General features: G+C 40.2%; 1 protein-coding gene across 1 annotated transcript in view; it reads right to left on the bottom strand.

Moving 5' to 3' along the window:
* Nucleotides 1-888: 888 nt before the first annotated feature.
* Nucleotides 889-14,374, bottom strand: part of EGLN1 (egl-9 family hypoxia inducible factor 1) — a gene marked incomplete at both ends in the record, with an annotated part of 36,718 nt that continues 23,232 nt past the window's right edge. Inside the window, 4 exons of the mRNA XM_081997718.1 lie at nt 889-953; nt 3,097-3,164; nt 4,610-4,746; nt 8,779-8,898. Of these exons, the coding sequence (XP_081853844.1) occupies nt 889-953; nt 3,097-3,164; nt 4,610-4,746; nt 8,779-8,898 (390 nt within the window). The remainder of the gene's footprint in view (nt 954-3,096; nt 3,165-4,609; nt 4,747-8,778; nt 8,899-14,374) is intronic.

A 14,374-nucleotide genomic window follows, 5' to 3' on the forward strand; every position in this document is an offset into this window, starting at 1 on the left:
AAAAACAAAACAAAAAACCAAACAAACAAAAAAACCAACCAAACAAACACCAACAAAAACCAAAAAAAACCAAAGAGACAGAAACTTCCCCTCTGTGGATTCAACATACAAAACCACAAACTGAATGTTACTAATAGCAAGATACTGATTTGCTTCTGTTAATAAGTTTCAAGAGGACATAGTCAAAAAAAAACAATACAGCAGCAATCTTTAAAAGTTAAGATTAGTGTGAGATATGATATAAAACAATCAGGTTTTTAGCTGGTAATTAAAGTGCTCCTTTTCTGACGTAAGGTGTAAAGAAAATTAAAGTGATTATCAGTTACTGGCAACCCTTACATTAAATTAGGTCTTTCATGGCAGAGGAGAACAGTATGAAGAGTTTTACAAAAATAGATCCATGGTATTTTGGAGAATACTGTGATTTTTTTCTTTTTTTTTTTTTTCAGTTTTTCTTTTTTTTTTTAAGACTCAATTTTGATAAACTGTACCTGGTCATACAAAAATTACCCAAAATTCAAACTTTTACCATATAAAAAAAGGGAGAGATGAATTGGATTCAGCTGGATGACAGGTCTGGCAAAATATAAGGATGGACAAATTCTATGTAGGGCACTTATTTATGTCCAGATGCATATGCTGTTTCTTACTGATTGCTTATCTTCTTCACATAAGCAGTCACAGGCCTGGAGTCACAATCACATAGTACAATGCTTCAGCAGTCAAAGAACCTTCTATTTGATGCAACATTGAAACACTGTTCGCTTCTTTATTAAAACGTTGGTTTGTTGTCGATTTTCCTTTATCTTGTTATTCACATTCAAAAGTTAATAGATAGCATCAAGATTTATCAGGGAGAATAGCAAGGGGAGTTGCTAAATCAAAGGCTTATAAAACGTCTTTCCCAACTGAGTCAGAAGGTTTATTAAGTTCAACCCTCACACCTTTTTCACCTGCAGAAATATGAAAAGGAAATCTGCATTATTTTTCAGCATTTATCAAAGTACAGTCTATAGAATTGCTACATCACTTTCCAGATTACTTTTAAGAGAGTAATTCGAAGTTGGTCTTATACACATGATCTAGTAAGACAGATATTTTTGCATACATGCTCTGTAAAGTTAATGAGCCGTGGTTACTCATCCTCTCTGAAAGCAGGCATGTATTTGGCTGCCCAAGTAGAAAACTGGATACTTCACATCATATGTGCAGTTCCGAAGCTCATCATCTCAGCCTTTATAAAGGTAAGCTTTAGGAACGGCCAGTTGGAAACCTGAGGAAATCTGTAACAGAACACCCAGAGTTTCTAGGATTTCTATTTTTGTAAAGAAACTCTGAGGGATTTTTAAAATGCAACATTCCATTTAACTTGCTGCTAAAAAATAAACAAACAAAACTACCAACCAACCCATACTTCTTCTGTCCTTTTTTCTAAAAATTGACCTAGGTAACATCAGGTACCCCCAAATACAAGTTTGGCTATCAAAACATTAACAGACATAGTATCCCATGTTCAAGAAAAATTCACACATATTCTGCACAGCTTTGGTTAGACTGACACTAAACCAAAAATGAATAGTTTTCTATTTAATGATATTTTATTCTATAATTTTATATTTTATTGTCAGTAGAAAATGAAAGGCATCTAGCATAATTCTTCCCGCAGATACAGAGCAAAGAATGCAATCTTAATTGCAAATGAAAACTGAAACCACAACAATATGATAATATAAATCAATTACTGATATACTGATACTAAGATACTGAAATCTAAACGACCCCTCCAACCCAGCCTTCCTTCCTCAAGTGCCTGCAGTTTAGGGGGACCCTGGAGAGGGAGGGGGGCCAAGAGGGAGCACCTCCCCTGCAGACACACGCCCACCCGAACCACTTCCCTCCGCTCTCTCCGGAAGGGCGGCCGCTGAAGCTGCGCGGAGACAACCGAAACAGCTCTGATCCGGCAAGGAGGATGCAGCTCCCGGCTCCGGGAGCTGCACGGTCACACGCGCTTGACACAAAGCCCGGCTTATGGACAGACAGACAAGCTTCCTGCGGAGACCAGGAAGGCGTTATCCAGCATTCCCGCCTGCCTGGACAGCCAGCGTGCCCGGCCGGGCGCGCGCCACCGAGTAGCACGACAGCCTGCCCGGCCGAAGCCGGGGGACTCCCTGCGTTTCTTTGCGAGCCAGGCAGGGGCTGCATTGCTCTCACTGCTCCCAAAACGCACAAAATCCCTGGCTGCACCAAGGGGGACTGAGCTAAACTGCAGCTTTCGCAGCCGCTAGATAGCTCTGGGGCTACTTACGAGCTTCAGATGCCTAACAGCAATGAATGGAAATCTCATTTGGGAATGACTGGCACAGGTCTTCAACACCACCGGTTTCAGAGCTCTTGACGAAACCGCGGAGAAACTGGCCCTGCGCATCTGTGCACTTGCAAGTACACCTGATTTTGCTTTATTTTTAAACTACTGTAACAAACACAAAATCGTGATGGCAATTACAAGTATGACAGAAATCCTAGGCCATTTCTCCTTATAATGCTAATTTGAACAGGAAAATTAGATCAACTTCCTCTCCAGGGAAAAGGCAGAAAAGGAAAACAGATGCTAGATATGTGAAATTGGAAATGGAGGAAGTAACTCCTTTCTTCGATTCCAGATTTTAATTTTAGGCTTTTGTTTTTCCTATATAGAGACACTAGTCAAGTTAAGTTATATTCACTTGTTGAATCACTATATTCAATCAAAACTATTCCCAGGGCTGTCAGTTCTGCAGTGCCTCATAGTCTCTGGTGTGTATTTAACCTCCACACCTATCACAGACAAGACTAGGGAAAAGCTGTATCCCCCGTGTAAAAATACTGAGCAGCCTCAGGTCTCAGAGGAAGTGTGAGCAGGACAAGGCACTGACCGGGATTTCCCAAGTCACTGCCTTGCGGCAAAACCACTGGGTCACCTTCCCTGTAAAACCTGACTCTGACTTACGCTGTCCTTCTCCCCCTTTCTGTCTACAGGGTGGGCCAAGGAGATGAAGATGGACCACTTAGCTATTCTTCCAGAAAAAAAGAACACAGAAGATATTAATAAGAGATTACCTGTTAGATATTTTACTTTAGCTCGTGCTCTTTCATCTGCATCAAAATACCACACTGTTATTGCGTACCTAGGGAAACGGATGGAAAAAGAACTCCTGAACTATGATGAAAAAAAAAAAGTGAAGCACTTGACATAAAACACAACCTAAATGAGATGATACTTCTGCAGTCTGACAGAAGAAAGATTTCATAAAGCACAAAACAAGCAGGTTTTTTTTCCTATTAGCAGGTATTGTCTGAACAGTCATTGAAAGGATGACACTGATGCTGTAAGCTTAGACTTCTTTTTCTTGATGGGTTGCTATTACGGTTCTTGCCCAGAATCTGTAATACAGTCTCAGTCTGTATTACCTTGCCCTGTGACCTCATCTTTTACTTTACTCGGTCAAGTCCATCACTGAATCACACTGCAAGAACCTCTTTTTTGGACATTCGCCATAAGGGAAAATTAACTACCCCTTCTTACACAGCTGCTCTGGTTTTCCACTGCCAGTAAAGGATTTAAATATGAAATGCCAGCTATTAAGAAAAGACTTTAAGGAGCTTTAGTAAATGGCATTTCACCCTCCGACTCTCCTCGGAGCACAAAGTGGGAAGGGAGAGCGGTACAGCCTCCGGAAAGGCTGCAAGAGGACACACTGATGGCAGTTTCAAGTTACTTCTTGCAAAGGTACTTGTGTTATCTCACAGCTCCAGTCAGTGTTCAGTGGTCTGGCCATCAAAACAGCTTGCAACATGGGCAACAGGAAGTTCGGATCGACGACTCCAATGATTTACCTATTAATGCTATCTGGAAAGGCCACTCAAGATGTGGGGGCAGTGAATGCAGGTACCTTTAGCATCATCCACTGTCCTACACTGAGGGACAAAGGAGATATGAAGTTCCCCCTGTGATTCAGACTGGGAGCAACTCCTCTGATACTCCAGAGAAAGAATGAATGTGTGTATCAGTGGTCGTTTCTGCCCCACAGCCCTCTCTCAGTTCCCAAACTAGAATGTGGTGGCTTAGTTTGAAAATAACTATTTTCTAACAACTTCCCCCCAACAAGAGGTGACATAAAACTGAAGTACCTAGTGAATCTTCCAGTAATACAGTAAGGTGCTAAGGACGAAAGGAAGGGAGGAGAGTGTAAAGCCCTTACAGAGAAATAATAAAGGCAACACCCCTTGGTTAAGGTGGGATCTGCTTATGGCTCTGTGTGCTCCTACCCAAGTTCTGCCAAGTACATGCTCAGAAACTTCTGATGTTCCCAGTCCTCTCTCCTACCCACCCAAGAGGATGTTTTCTCCAAAATAAGAGATCAGACATCAGTACAAACTCAGCAGCACAGCAGAAGCCTAATCAATCAGTAGGGAAAAAAAAAAACCACCTCATCATAGTGCAACTGGAACTGTACATGGGAAGACCTGGGATCAGGTCATAGTTCATAGTGTCAATCATTTCTCAGTAGGATTCACTCATTTCTTGATAAAAGAGGCATCATGCAATATATAGCGAGTCCATTAGTCCTACCTTGTAGCAAATGCTGGCTGTACTTCATGAGGGTTGCGGCGATCAGACCAGAAGAATAGCAGTCTATCGAATTTGGGTTCAATATCAGCGAATTGGGCTTTACCTTCTGGAAATATCCGAAGGATGCCTCCACTTACCTACAGATTAAATATTTAAAACCAGTGCTTGAAAACAATGTCTCGTATTTAAAAGTATTGGATATCACATTTGAAAACATTTCAGACACTTGGAACTGAAATAAAAGCCTTTATCAGATGCTACAGAAATTATGAATCTACGGCTTTTCTGTTGATACATTTAACAAAACATTTTACACATTTTTCACTGAGTAATTTCAGAATGCTTGCAAATATTAAACCTCCATTCATGTTTAAGTAAAAAGCTGTGGGTTTAGATTGGTTGTTTTTTAGCTGCGTTACCTACTCACAAAAAAAGGGTAAGACTGACTGATAGTACACAGGTGGCTAAAAATATGCCAATACAGATGAGAGAAACATTATATTTCACATCCCAGTTTCACCCTTTTCTGTTAAAGAGGTTGTTTCATTTAATAGCAGCACAAGTTTACATCATGTTTCTGTAATTAAGATGAGGAAAGATGAGGAAACTCCAAACTAAAGCTTGAATCTGTATTGCTCCTGGTCAATTTAGTTCTCTTCCAGGCTTTGAAAAACAGTTGGACCTACTGTTGGACTGGCAAACAGGTAACAACAGAGAAGGAGAAGGCTGAGGTACTCAGCAACTTCTTTGCCTCAGTCTTCACTGGCAGTCTCTCTTCCCACACTCCTTGAGTGAATGGACTGCAAGACAGGGTCTGGAGGAGCAAAGTCCCTCCCACTGGTAAGAAATGATCAGGTTCGTGACCACTTGAGGAATCTGAACATATACAAGTCTATGGGACCTGACAAGGTGCATCCCAGAGTCCTGAGGAAATTGGCTGAGGTAGTTTCCAAGCCACTCTCCAGGATACTTGGAAAGTCATGACAGTCAGGTGAAGTCCCTGGAGACTGGAAAAAGGGAAAGATTGCACCCATTTTTAAAAGGGTAGAAAGGAGGACCTTGGGAGCTATCAACCCGTCAGCTTCACCTCTGTGCCTGGGAAGATCATGGAATAGATCCTCCTAGAAGCTACGCTAAGGCACACAGAGGTGATTCGAGACAGCCAACATGGCTTCACCATGGGCAAGTCCTGCCTGACCAACCTAGTGGCCTTCTAAGACGGAGTGACTACATCAGTGGACAAGGGAAGAGCTACAGATGTTATTTATCTGGGCTTCTGCAAGGCCTTTGACACGGTCCCGCACAACATCCTTCTCTCTAAATTGGAGAGATATGGGTTTGATGAGTGGACTGTTGGGTGGATGAGGAACTGGTTGGATGGTCGCATCCAGAGGGTAGTAGTTAATGTCTCAGTGTCCAGATAGAGACTGGTGACAAGCGGTGTCCCTCAGGGGTCCGTACTGGGACCAGTACTGTTTAATATCTTCATCAACGACATAGTGGAATAGAGTGCACCCTCAGCAAGTTTGCAGATGACACCAAGTTGAGTGGTGCACTTGACATGCCTGAGAGACAGGATGCCATCCAGAGGGACCTGGACAAGCTCAAGGAATGGGCTCATGTGAGTCTCATGATGTTCAATGAGGCCAAGTGCAGGGTCCTGCACATGGGTTGGGGCAACCCCTGGTATCAATACAGGCTGGGGGATGAAGGGATCGAGAGCAGCCCTGCTGAGAAGGACTTGGGCATGAAAGGTGGATGAAAAGCTGGTCATGAGCCGTCAACGTGCACTCACAAGAAGGCCAACCATATCCTGGCCTGCATCCAAAGAAGTGCAGCCAGCAGATCAAGGGAGGTGATTCTCCCTCTCTACTCCACTCTGGTGAGACCCCACCTGGAGTCCTGCATCCAGCTCTGGAGCCCTCAGCACAGGAAAGACATGGAGCTGTTGGAGTGGATCCAGAGGAGGGCCACAAAAATGATCAGAGGGGTGGAACACCTCTCCTATGAAGAAACGTTGAGGGAATTGGGGTGGTTCAGCCTGGAGAAGAAAACGATCCAGGAAGACCTTATTACAGCTTTCCAGTACTTAAAGAAGGCTTAGAAGAAAGATGGGGGCAGACTTTTTAGCAGGACCTGCTGCTATTAGGATAAGGGCTAATGGTTTTAAACTAAAAGAGGGTAGACTTAGACTACATATGAGGAAGAAATTTTTCATAATGCGGGTGGTGAGCCACTGGCACAGGTCGCCCAGAGAGGTGGTAGATGCCCCATCCCTGGAAACATTCCAGGTCAGGTTGGATGGGGCTCTGAGCAACATGATCTAGTTGAAGCTGTCCCTGCTCATTGCAGGGGGGTTGGACTAGATGACCTTTAAAATGTCCCTTCCAACCCAAAGATTCTATGATTCTACAATTCTACCTATGCATGCTTAGAAAACAGCACAAGTTAATTATTTTAAGTCACTAGGTGGAGTTATTTATTTTTAAGTTACGTTAACTTCTTCCTACTGATGGTATTGATGTTGTTAAATCTAACTACAGATAGGCACTGTAGGCCTTCATGGGAAAGTCATAACAGTGCAAGTATTAACAAGGTAAATTGATAAATGGCTGTTTTTTAATTGTGATCTAAATCAGTGAACAAGAAGTGACAATTTAGATCAATTAGATCAAGTTGTTCTCCTAAAGAAAGTTTGAGCTTCTTTCTTTACTAACCAATATACTTGGTAATATATTGATTTGCAATTTAAAATAGATTTTGCAGGAAATGAAATACCTTTGTTCATAAAACAAATACCCAGCTAGTAAATTTTCCACAGGTATTGTGAAAATGCAATTTGCTTGACTTCTACACTCTGGTACGTATTCATTTTTTTCCCAGAAGAGAAACCATAAATTAACTAAAAATGCCCCAAAGCTGCATTTTACGATGTTCAGTCCAACCAAAACACTTGTATGCAAAGATGCTCTTGTGGCAAAAAAGGCTACTAATTTATTTTCTAATTGAAGAATCAAATTTGACATTTCAAAGAGCAAGTCAGAAACAGAAAGCTTCAGGTGTATTCATTTCTGACTCAGCTTTTCGATCCACCATTGTTATGTGAGTCTGTTATCAGTCTTATTGTCTCATCCAGCTCTTATAAGAGATGGACAGTGCTCAAGACCAAAAAAAAAAGGGGAAAAAAAGAAAAACTCAGCTGCAGCCTGTGTTATCCATATCTGCTGCACCCAGTTCACAGAAACTGACTGCTTACGTGCTCTTCCACATGCTACTTCCTAAGTACGATACAAGTATCAGTAGTTTTATCTTTTTTTTCGTATACAATGAGAATAAACTTCTCCATAGCTAACTTCACAGCAATCAAGGAATAAACAAAGCTATCTTTGCATTACTCTCTCATGCTTTCAATACAGCCAGTTAGCTATGTCCATTCTTCAAATTTACCTAATCCCACTGAATCACTAGGAAAATCCTTATTAAAAAAGTTACTTTATCATAGTGACTACATCATAGAGAGTTTCGAGTCACTAGTAGTAAATTCTTACACCACTTGAACTGTATTATAAATCCTTATCTATTCTACACCCTGCATGTACAATCATACAAAGACTTGTGCTGCTTTGAAGTATACTGATACAGCAATAACCGTAACACTTGGCTTATCTGAAACTGCTCCCAAGCTACAGCACCTTTCTTTTTATAAGCATACTCAAGTAATCTAGTTGCACAAAGAGTAAACTCAAGATTCAACAGGAATATCAGAAATAAACTAAAAGCAAATCTTTCAAATATTCTTTACTTACTCTTTGGGGCGGGGGGGGGGGGGTTACCATACAAATAATGTACAAGTTGCATAATTAGATGTTTATGAAACTTGGATAGTAGCAGATACTTGTATGTATAATTAAGAAACATACACAAAAAACATGCAACTTTCCTTCAATCTCACTGTCAAAGAGTTCCTGCTGGCATCATTCAAAACCTTGAAAATAAATGCCTTGTCTCTATCTGCTCTCACTAACAGCAGAATCAGGGAGGCAAAGGATATCCGCAGTTAACATAATGTAAGAACACAAATAAGGCACATAAATAAGGACATGAGCAAAGATCCGTAGCATTAGCAAGTATATGTAAAAAACAAATTATAGAAGAAAATTATGGCATACCTTGGCATCCCAGTCCTTATTAAGATAATATATACACGTAACACATCTTCCGTCTCCATTTGGATTATCAACATGGCGCACGTATCCCGTTCCATTGCCTGGATAACAAGCCACCATAGCCTAGAGACAAAGAACCAAACACGATAATTAATTCTGTTGTGGGGAAAAAAGTCTACAATTTATCTGTATTAGTTCTGAAGTAATTCATACATAAGCAACAGACTAATTAAGTTAGAAATAATGGGGAAATAATTTTTTTATCTGTGCTTTCGTTGTAGTTAAAAACTGGTTTTGAACACAAACAGATGTCTGCAACAAAGGCATGAAACACATTGAGAGGAACACTGTTAATTAAGGTATGGAAGGTGGGGCTGCTCCCATGTTGTGACTAATCCTTCAGATTTCCCTCCCTTGAATCAAATACAAGCGAGGAAAAATGGCTTGCATATAGTTAAGTAGCATGTGCTTCTCCTTGTGATAAGAACACTTGTTTTCCAGACTCAAGTTCACAGACAACTACCTTATTCTTCCCTCCCCCCCGCCCCCGGCCGTGTTTCCAATGCACAGAATTCCTCCTCAAAAAAATAGTGTCAAACTTTATTTTTAGGAGACTTTTTAGACAAGACCATTAGCCCATCTTACTCAATCACTCCAAGTGCATTCTTGGGCTTGTGTTTTGTCCTGTACATAGGAGGTCTTTGAACCTTTGTTGAAACAAGCCTACATGTACAACAAAAACATCCTTTCGAGTCAAGAAGTGAGAAATTGAAAACAGGCACCGAACAGTAATCTGCAATAACCTTCTGACATCAAACGATTCCCAGTACAGTAGTATATTTAACTTCCCATGCTGCACTTAGCTCAGATGACTTGAAAGAGCCCTAGATGACGGTTTGGTTTCTGAGTCTTCAGACATGCGGATGTGAACGTGAAACAAACTGGCCATCTTGCTAACGGATGATTAGCTTGATTAGCTATCAGTTCACATGGCCGGTTTGTTGTACAGCACATCCCTGTACGGCATATCTTTACACATGCTGGAAACAGTAATCATTTCAGATTTTTGAAAGAGATCAGAATAAAGTTTTCCAGGCCAAGTCATCCACTGTCACCAGAGTACTCAGATGTCTGGAGTGACAATATTCTATCTGCAAAAAGTCGTAACATGAATTTAAAAGAAAAGCCAAAAAGTGAGTTTCTACCAACAATCCAATACACTACTAACCTCAATGAATGTCTGCTGTCTAAAAGTTTTTAATTTTTTTTAAACGCAGTAATTCCTCTCTAGATTTAGCCTTGTTAAGTTAGACTTTGAATCACAGAATCATTAACGTTGGAAAGGACCTTCAAGATCATCGGGTCCAACCGTTAACCCAACACCACCATGCCCCCTAAACCATGTCCTGAAGCGCCACATCCACACGTTTTTTTGAATAATTCCAGTGATGGTGACTCCACCACCTCGCTGGGCAGCCTGTTCCAATGCCTGACCACTCCCTCGGTGAAGAAATTTTCCCTAATATCCAACCTAAACCTCCCCTGGCACAACTTGAGGCCATTTCCTCTCGTCCTATCATTTCCTCTCATCCTACCTGCCGACTGAAGGCAGACGTCTGGATTGCAAACTTTCACGTCTCACGTAAAATATTAAAAATAGTTTCCCAATAAAATGTTACTGTGAAAATGTAACTCATCAGATTAAAGTATTTCAAATCAACTGTTTCAGTGCATTTTTTGCTTTATAACGGTAATTTTGAATTCTTCTGCCCTTTTTTAAGCTAACAAATAAAGCTTTCTACAGCTATTCAAGAAACTGTGCTTTGAGCAAGCTGAGAAATAGTGTGAAGTACTTGAAGTTCAACCAGTAAAATACTTGTATATCACTTGTAAGCAGAATGGATTTCGCTATAGTAGCAACCATTTAAAAATCTTTATTTCCATATATACTCCACTAAAGGAAGAAGCAAATTTTTTTGGTAGCTCCTTCTAGGCATAAATCAGAAAATAGTATTTGGCATATAGTAGCACTGTGGTTATAAAAAACCCTAAATATTAAGCCAAACTTCATTCACATGACATGGAAGTAACTACACTACATGAAAAGTATTCAATACTACAAAATTCAAATATACGTGTAATTTTGAGGATATGCACTTCAGCTTCTCAATCCCTTTACTGTAATCATAGTGTAGTCATCTTTACAGGTCTCATGTTATGTAAACATACTACATGTACCAAGTAATGTGACCTAATATTTGGCAAAGTCATTACTTATCAGTTTTGCTGCAGGAAGATAAACCCACAAAAATCAAAACAGTGAGTTAAAGATACCAAAAAATGTAATAAGAGTTCTGTAATTTCCTTTCTTACAGAGAAAAAAGGAACAAAACAAAAGCAAAGCTGGGCTGGAAGAGGAAGATATTTGGTTTCCACTGAAAGTCAACCCTCTTGAAAGAGGTCCCGCATACCACATAAGCCCTATGAAGCTCCCATGGAGCATGAACAGTGCTGAAAGCAGATCCAGGTCCAATCCTGTAACAGCATTTCTAATAACAGAAAAGTTTTAATTTAAGGGGTTTTGCTGAGAAGTATCATGTAAATTAAACCCCACATTAATTGTTGCTCAACATCTGTGCGAAACATCTACTCATTCAGAATGAAGAAAACATTGAGACTGAGTAGCTAAAGCAACATCAATTCTTGCTGAAAGCATGAGGAGTTAAGACTCAGATATGGAAAGGTCTTCAGGCACGTAAGTGACTTAAATATCCATCACTGAGCTAAAAAAAAAAAAAAAAAAAGTGTTAAAAGTTTGGGACAGTTCCCAGGTCTCTCTGGCCAATACAGTGGTTTCTTTCAAGGGCACACTTGGTTGCTCTCTGTTTCTCAAAAAGACAACTTTGCAGTTAGAGAAGCATAAATTTGCATCCTACTGCTATAGTTTCTTTTATAAGGTACTGAAAATGGGTACTTGTTCTCTTTGCTGAAGGGAAATCAAGAAAGGAATCTTTAACATCAACATTGCTGAAGAAAAAGAGGACCAGCAGCACTTTTTGGGAAGTCTGGGGAAACACCAGTTGTCATCAGCTTCACATAAAAAGCAGCCACATTCAGTGTCAGAAGTGTTTCATACAGTCATTTGAGTCTAAAATACTGTCAATGTTTTAAAAAAGCCCTTGGTTTTGACTTTAGAGTCTGAAACTTCTGCTATCATCAACTGCAAGAGACAAGAAACAGTTTTGCTGCGATAACTTATCTAATACGTATTTGTTATAGCAGTAAGAATGACTCAGCCTTTAGCGGCAAATTGGAAAGCAAACAAATTGGCGAATCGGCCAGTGTAACATAATACACGTTGCTTTTGCCAGTTAGTGCAACAATTCCCTCTCCCCAGCTGAACTATGATAAGGAAAGTCACAGAAAGCAACAGTTTACAGGACATGGGAAACATATCGCTTTGTGAAACAATAAAGAGTTCGTGTCAAACTGTCATGCCCTGCAAGATTACCCACATGGAAAGGACAAAAAAGTGACCCAGGTAAATAATGAACTCACATACTTTTGTTGTTGTTTTATCATTTTACAGTATAAATAAGCAAGCAAATACATGTAGGACAAGCAGAGAGAAAATTTCGGGTTTGCAGCTTGCTTTTTTTTTTTTTTAACACTGTTAATGGCAGTCAAGAGAGCAATGCATTTGAGAGCAGAACGTCCAAGATTCCTTAACATTTAGACTACAAACAACAAAGCAGTTAGCTCTCAAAACCAAAAAGCTACCTGTCTCATCAGTTATCTGATAAAAGTAATCGATTAATTCAATTCAAGGCATTACTTGCATTTTCTTAATAGACAAGGAGGCCTCCCCTCCTTCTGTGCTTCTTGGGCATCATAATTTTTAAGCATTCAGTACACTTAATTTCTGCAAAGCATATATTTAAGTCACACGCTGGATTTGTTCACCCACTGGATTCCTTTGCAAACACTTTTAAGATTTAACCTTCTTTAACTCAACAGCACTCTCTTTTAGTCTGAGCACTCATGCCTAGCACATGAGTGCTGTCCTAAGATACCCTCTGGAATTCATGAGTAATGGAGAAAACATGAAAGCGCCCTCACCACTCTGCAATCTGCCCAACTTGTGTCTATCAAACCCAAGTAGCCCCACACTTAAGAAGCTGCTGATCGCTCATTCACACACAGATGTTCTACTTGCAAATGTTTAACTCTGGAAAATTAACTTTAGGCCATCAGCCCAAACGAGCAACATTAAGCTGTTAACAGAAGAACCAACTGAAACGACAGCTATTTTGCTAAGCATCGGCATCCTTAGTGTGTCAGCTGTTACTCTAATCAACAATTAAATGCCTGAAGGTAACATCAGAAGGAATAATCCATAGTCCATAGGGCTTTGTTCACTATGTAAAGGGGCATCAGCTGAAACACTCAACACTGGGAGGCACAGCACATCAGTGCAGCTGCAAATGTGATTTAATTTGGGAGTAGCCTCAACCTCCTTTCACACAGAAGTATAACAGCCTCACCCATATATAAAGAAGGAAGACTTGCAGGTAAACAGACTGAAGCTTTTTTCTCTACCCTCTCCATTCCTCTCACAGCTGGATACCTGCAAGTTTAGGTATTGTTCCTTAAAAAAAAAAAAAAAAGGAAGCAATAATAGCAAATTTATGAAAGAGGGGAAAATACCAGTTACGTGACAATGTAAAATTCCTTAAGGGGGGAAAAAAGCCCCAAACCACAAACATAAAATGTAGGGAGGATGTGTGTTCTGTCATATTAATTTATTAATGTAAAATAACTTTATTGTTTAGCTCAGATTAAAGACAGCTGCATCAGTCAAGGAGATGTCACTTTTGCTGTTTGCTGAAGCAACTGCAAATCTCAGTGAGCAAAACAAAATGTCTGAATGCAAGACCGATGACTTCCTACCAAAATTTATCAGATGGTCTCACAAAGACTTCACTGGAAATCCTTGGCATGGGTCATCTGACAGATTATTCAAAGAAAGAAATAAAACACTCCACTGGAATGAAGAATGAAAGAAAAGAAAAAGAAGGGAAAAAAAAATTATCTGTCCCTGTTCGGTCCATCTGTGATTTATTTCTAGTTCAAGAATTTGTTCCCTGACAAGCAACAGTCCCGAGGAAATACATTTCAGTTTAAGCACACCTCTGTCTAAGATTTTTCCCAAGGTGTACAAAATTAACAAATTGAAGGGAAGACGACTGTATTGGTACTACCTTGTGTGAGCAGCATCAATACTACCAATTTAAATGTGCTAACATGGTACAATTTGGCTTGGATTCGTAACTCTTCTCCTGTAAACTCTTCAGAAGCAGGGACAGAAACTTGCAACAGAAAGAAAGAATCAACAGGGAGAAACTCCTGTCAGCCCTACCCAAAACAGAGGAAGCCGAAAGGGATAAAATAGACTCTTTGGGACACAGCTAATCCAAGTATTTCCACACTAACTTTCACCTGAGTAAAACTTTATGCTGATATCCTCCGTGATCTAGTAAGCAAGGCTAGAGAACCAAATTTTCACACAAGTCAACACGGTGAAACTTGAAAAGCTGGA

This window comes from Phaethon aethereus (genome assembly GCF_964289735.1).
Source record: "Phaethon aethereus genome assembly, chromosome: 3".
Taxonomy (NCBI): domain Eukaryota; kingdom Metazoa; phylum Chordata; class Aves; order Phaethontiformes; family Phaethontidae; genus Phaethon; species Phaethon aethereus.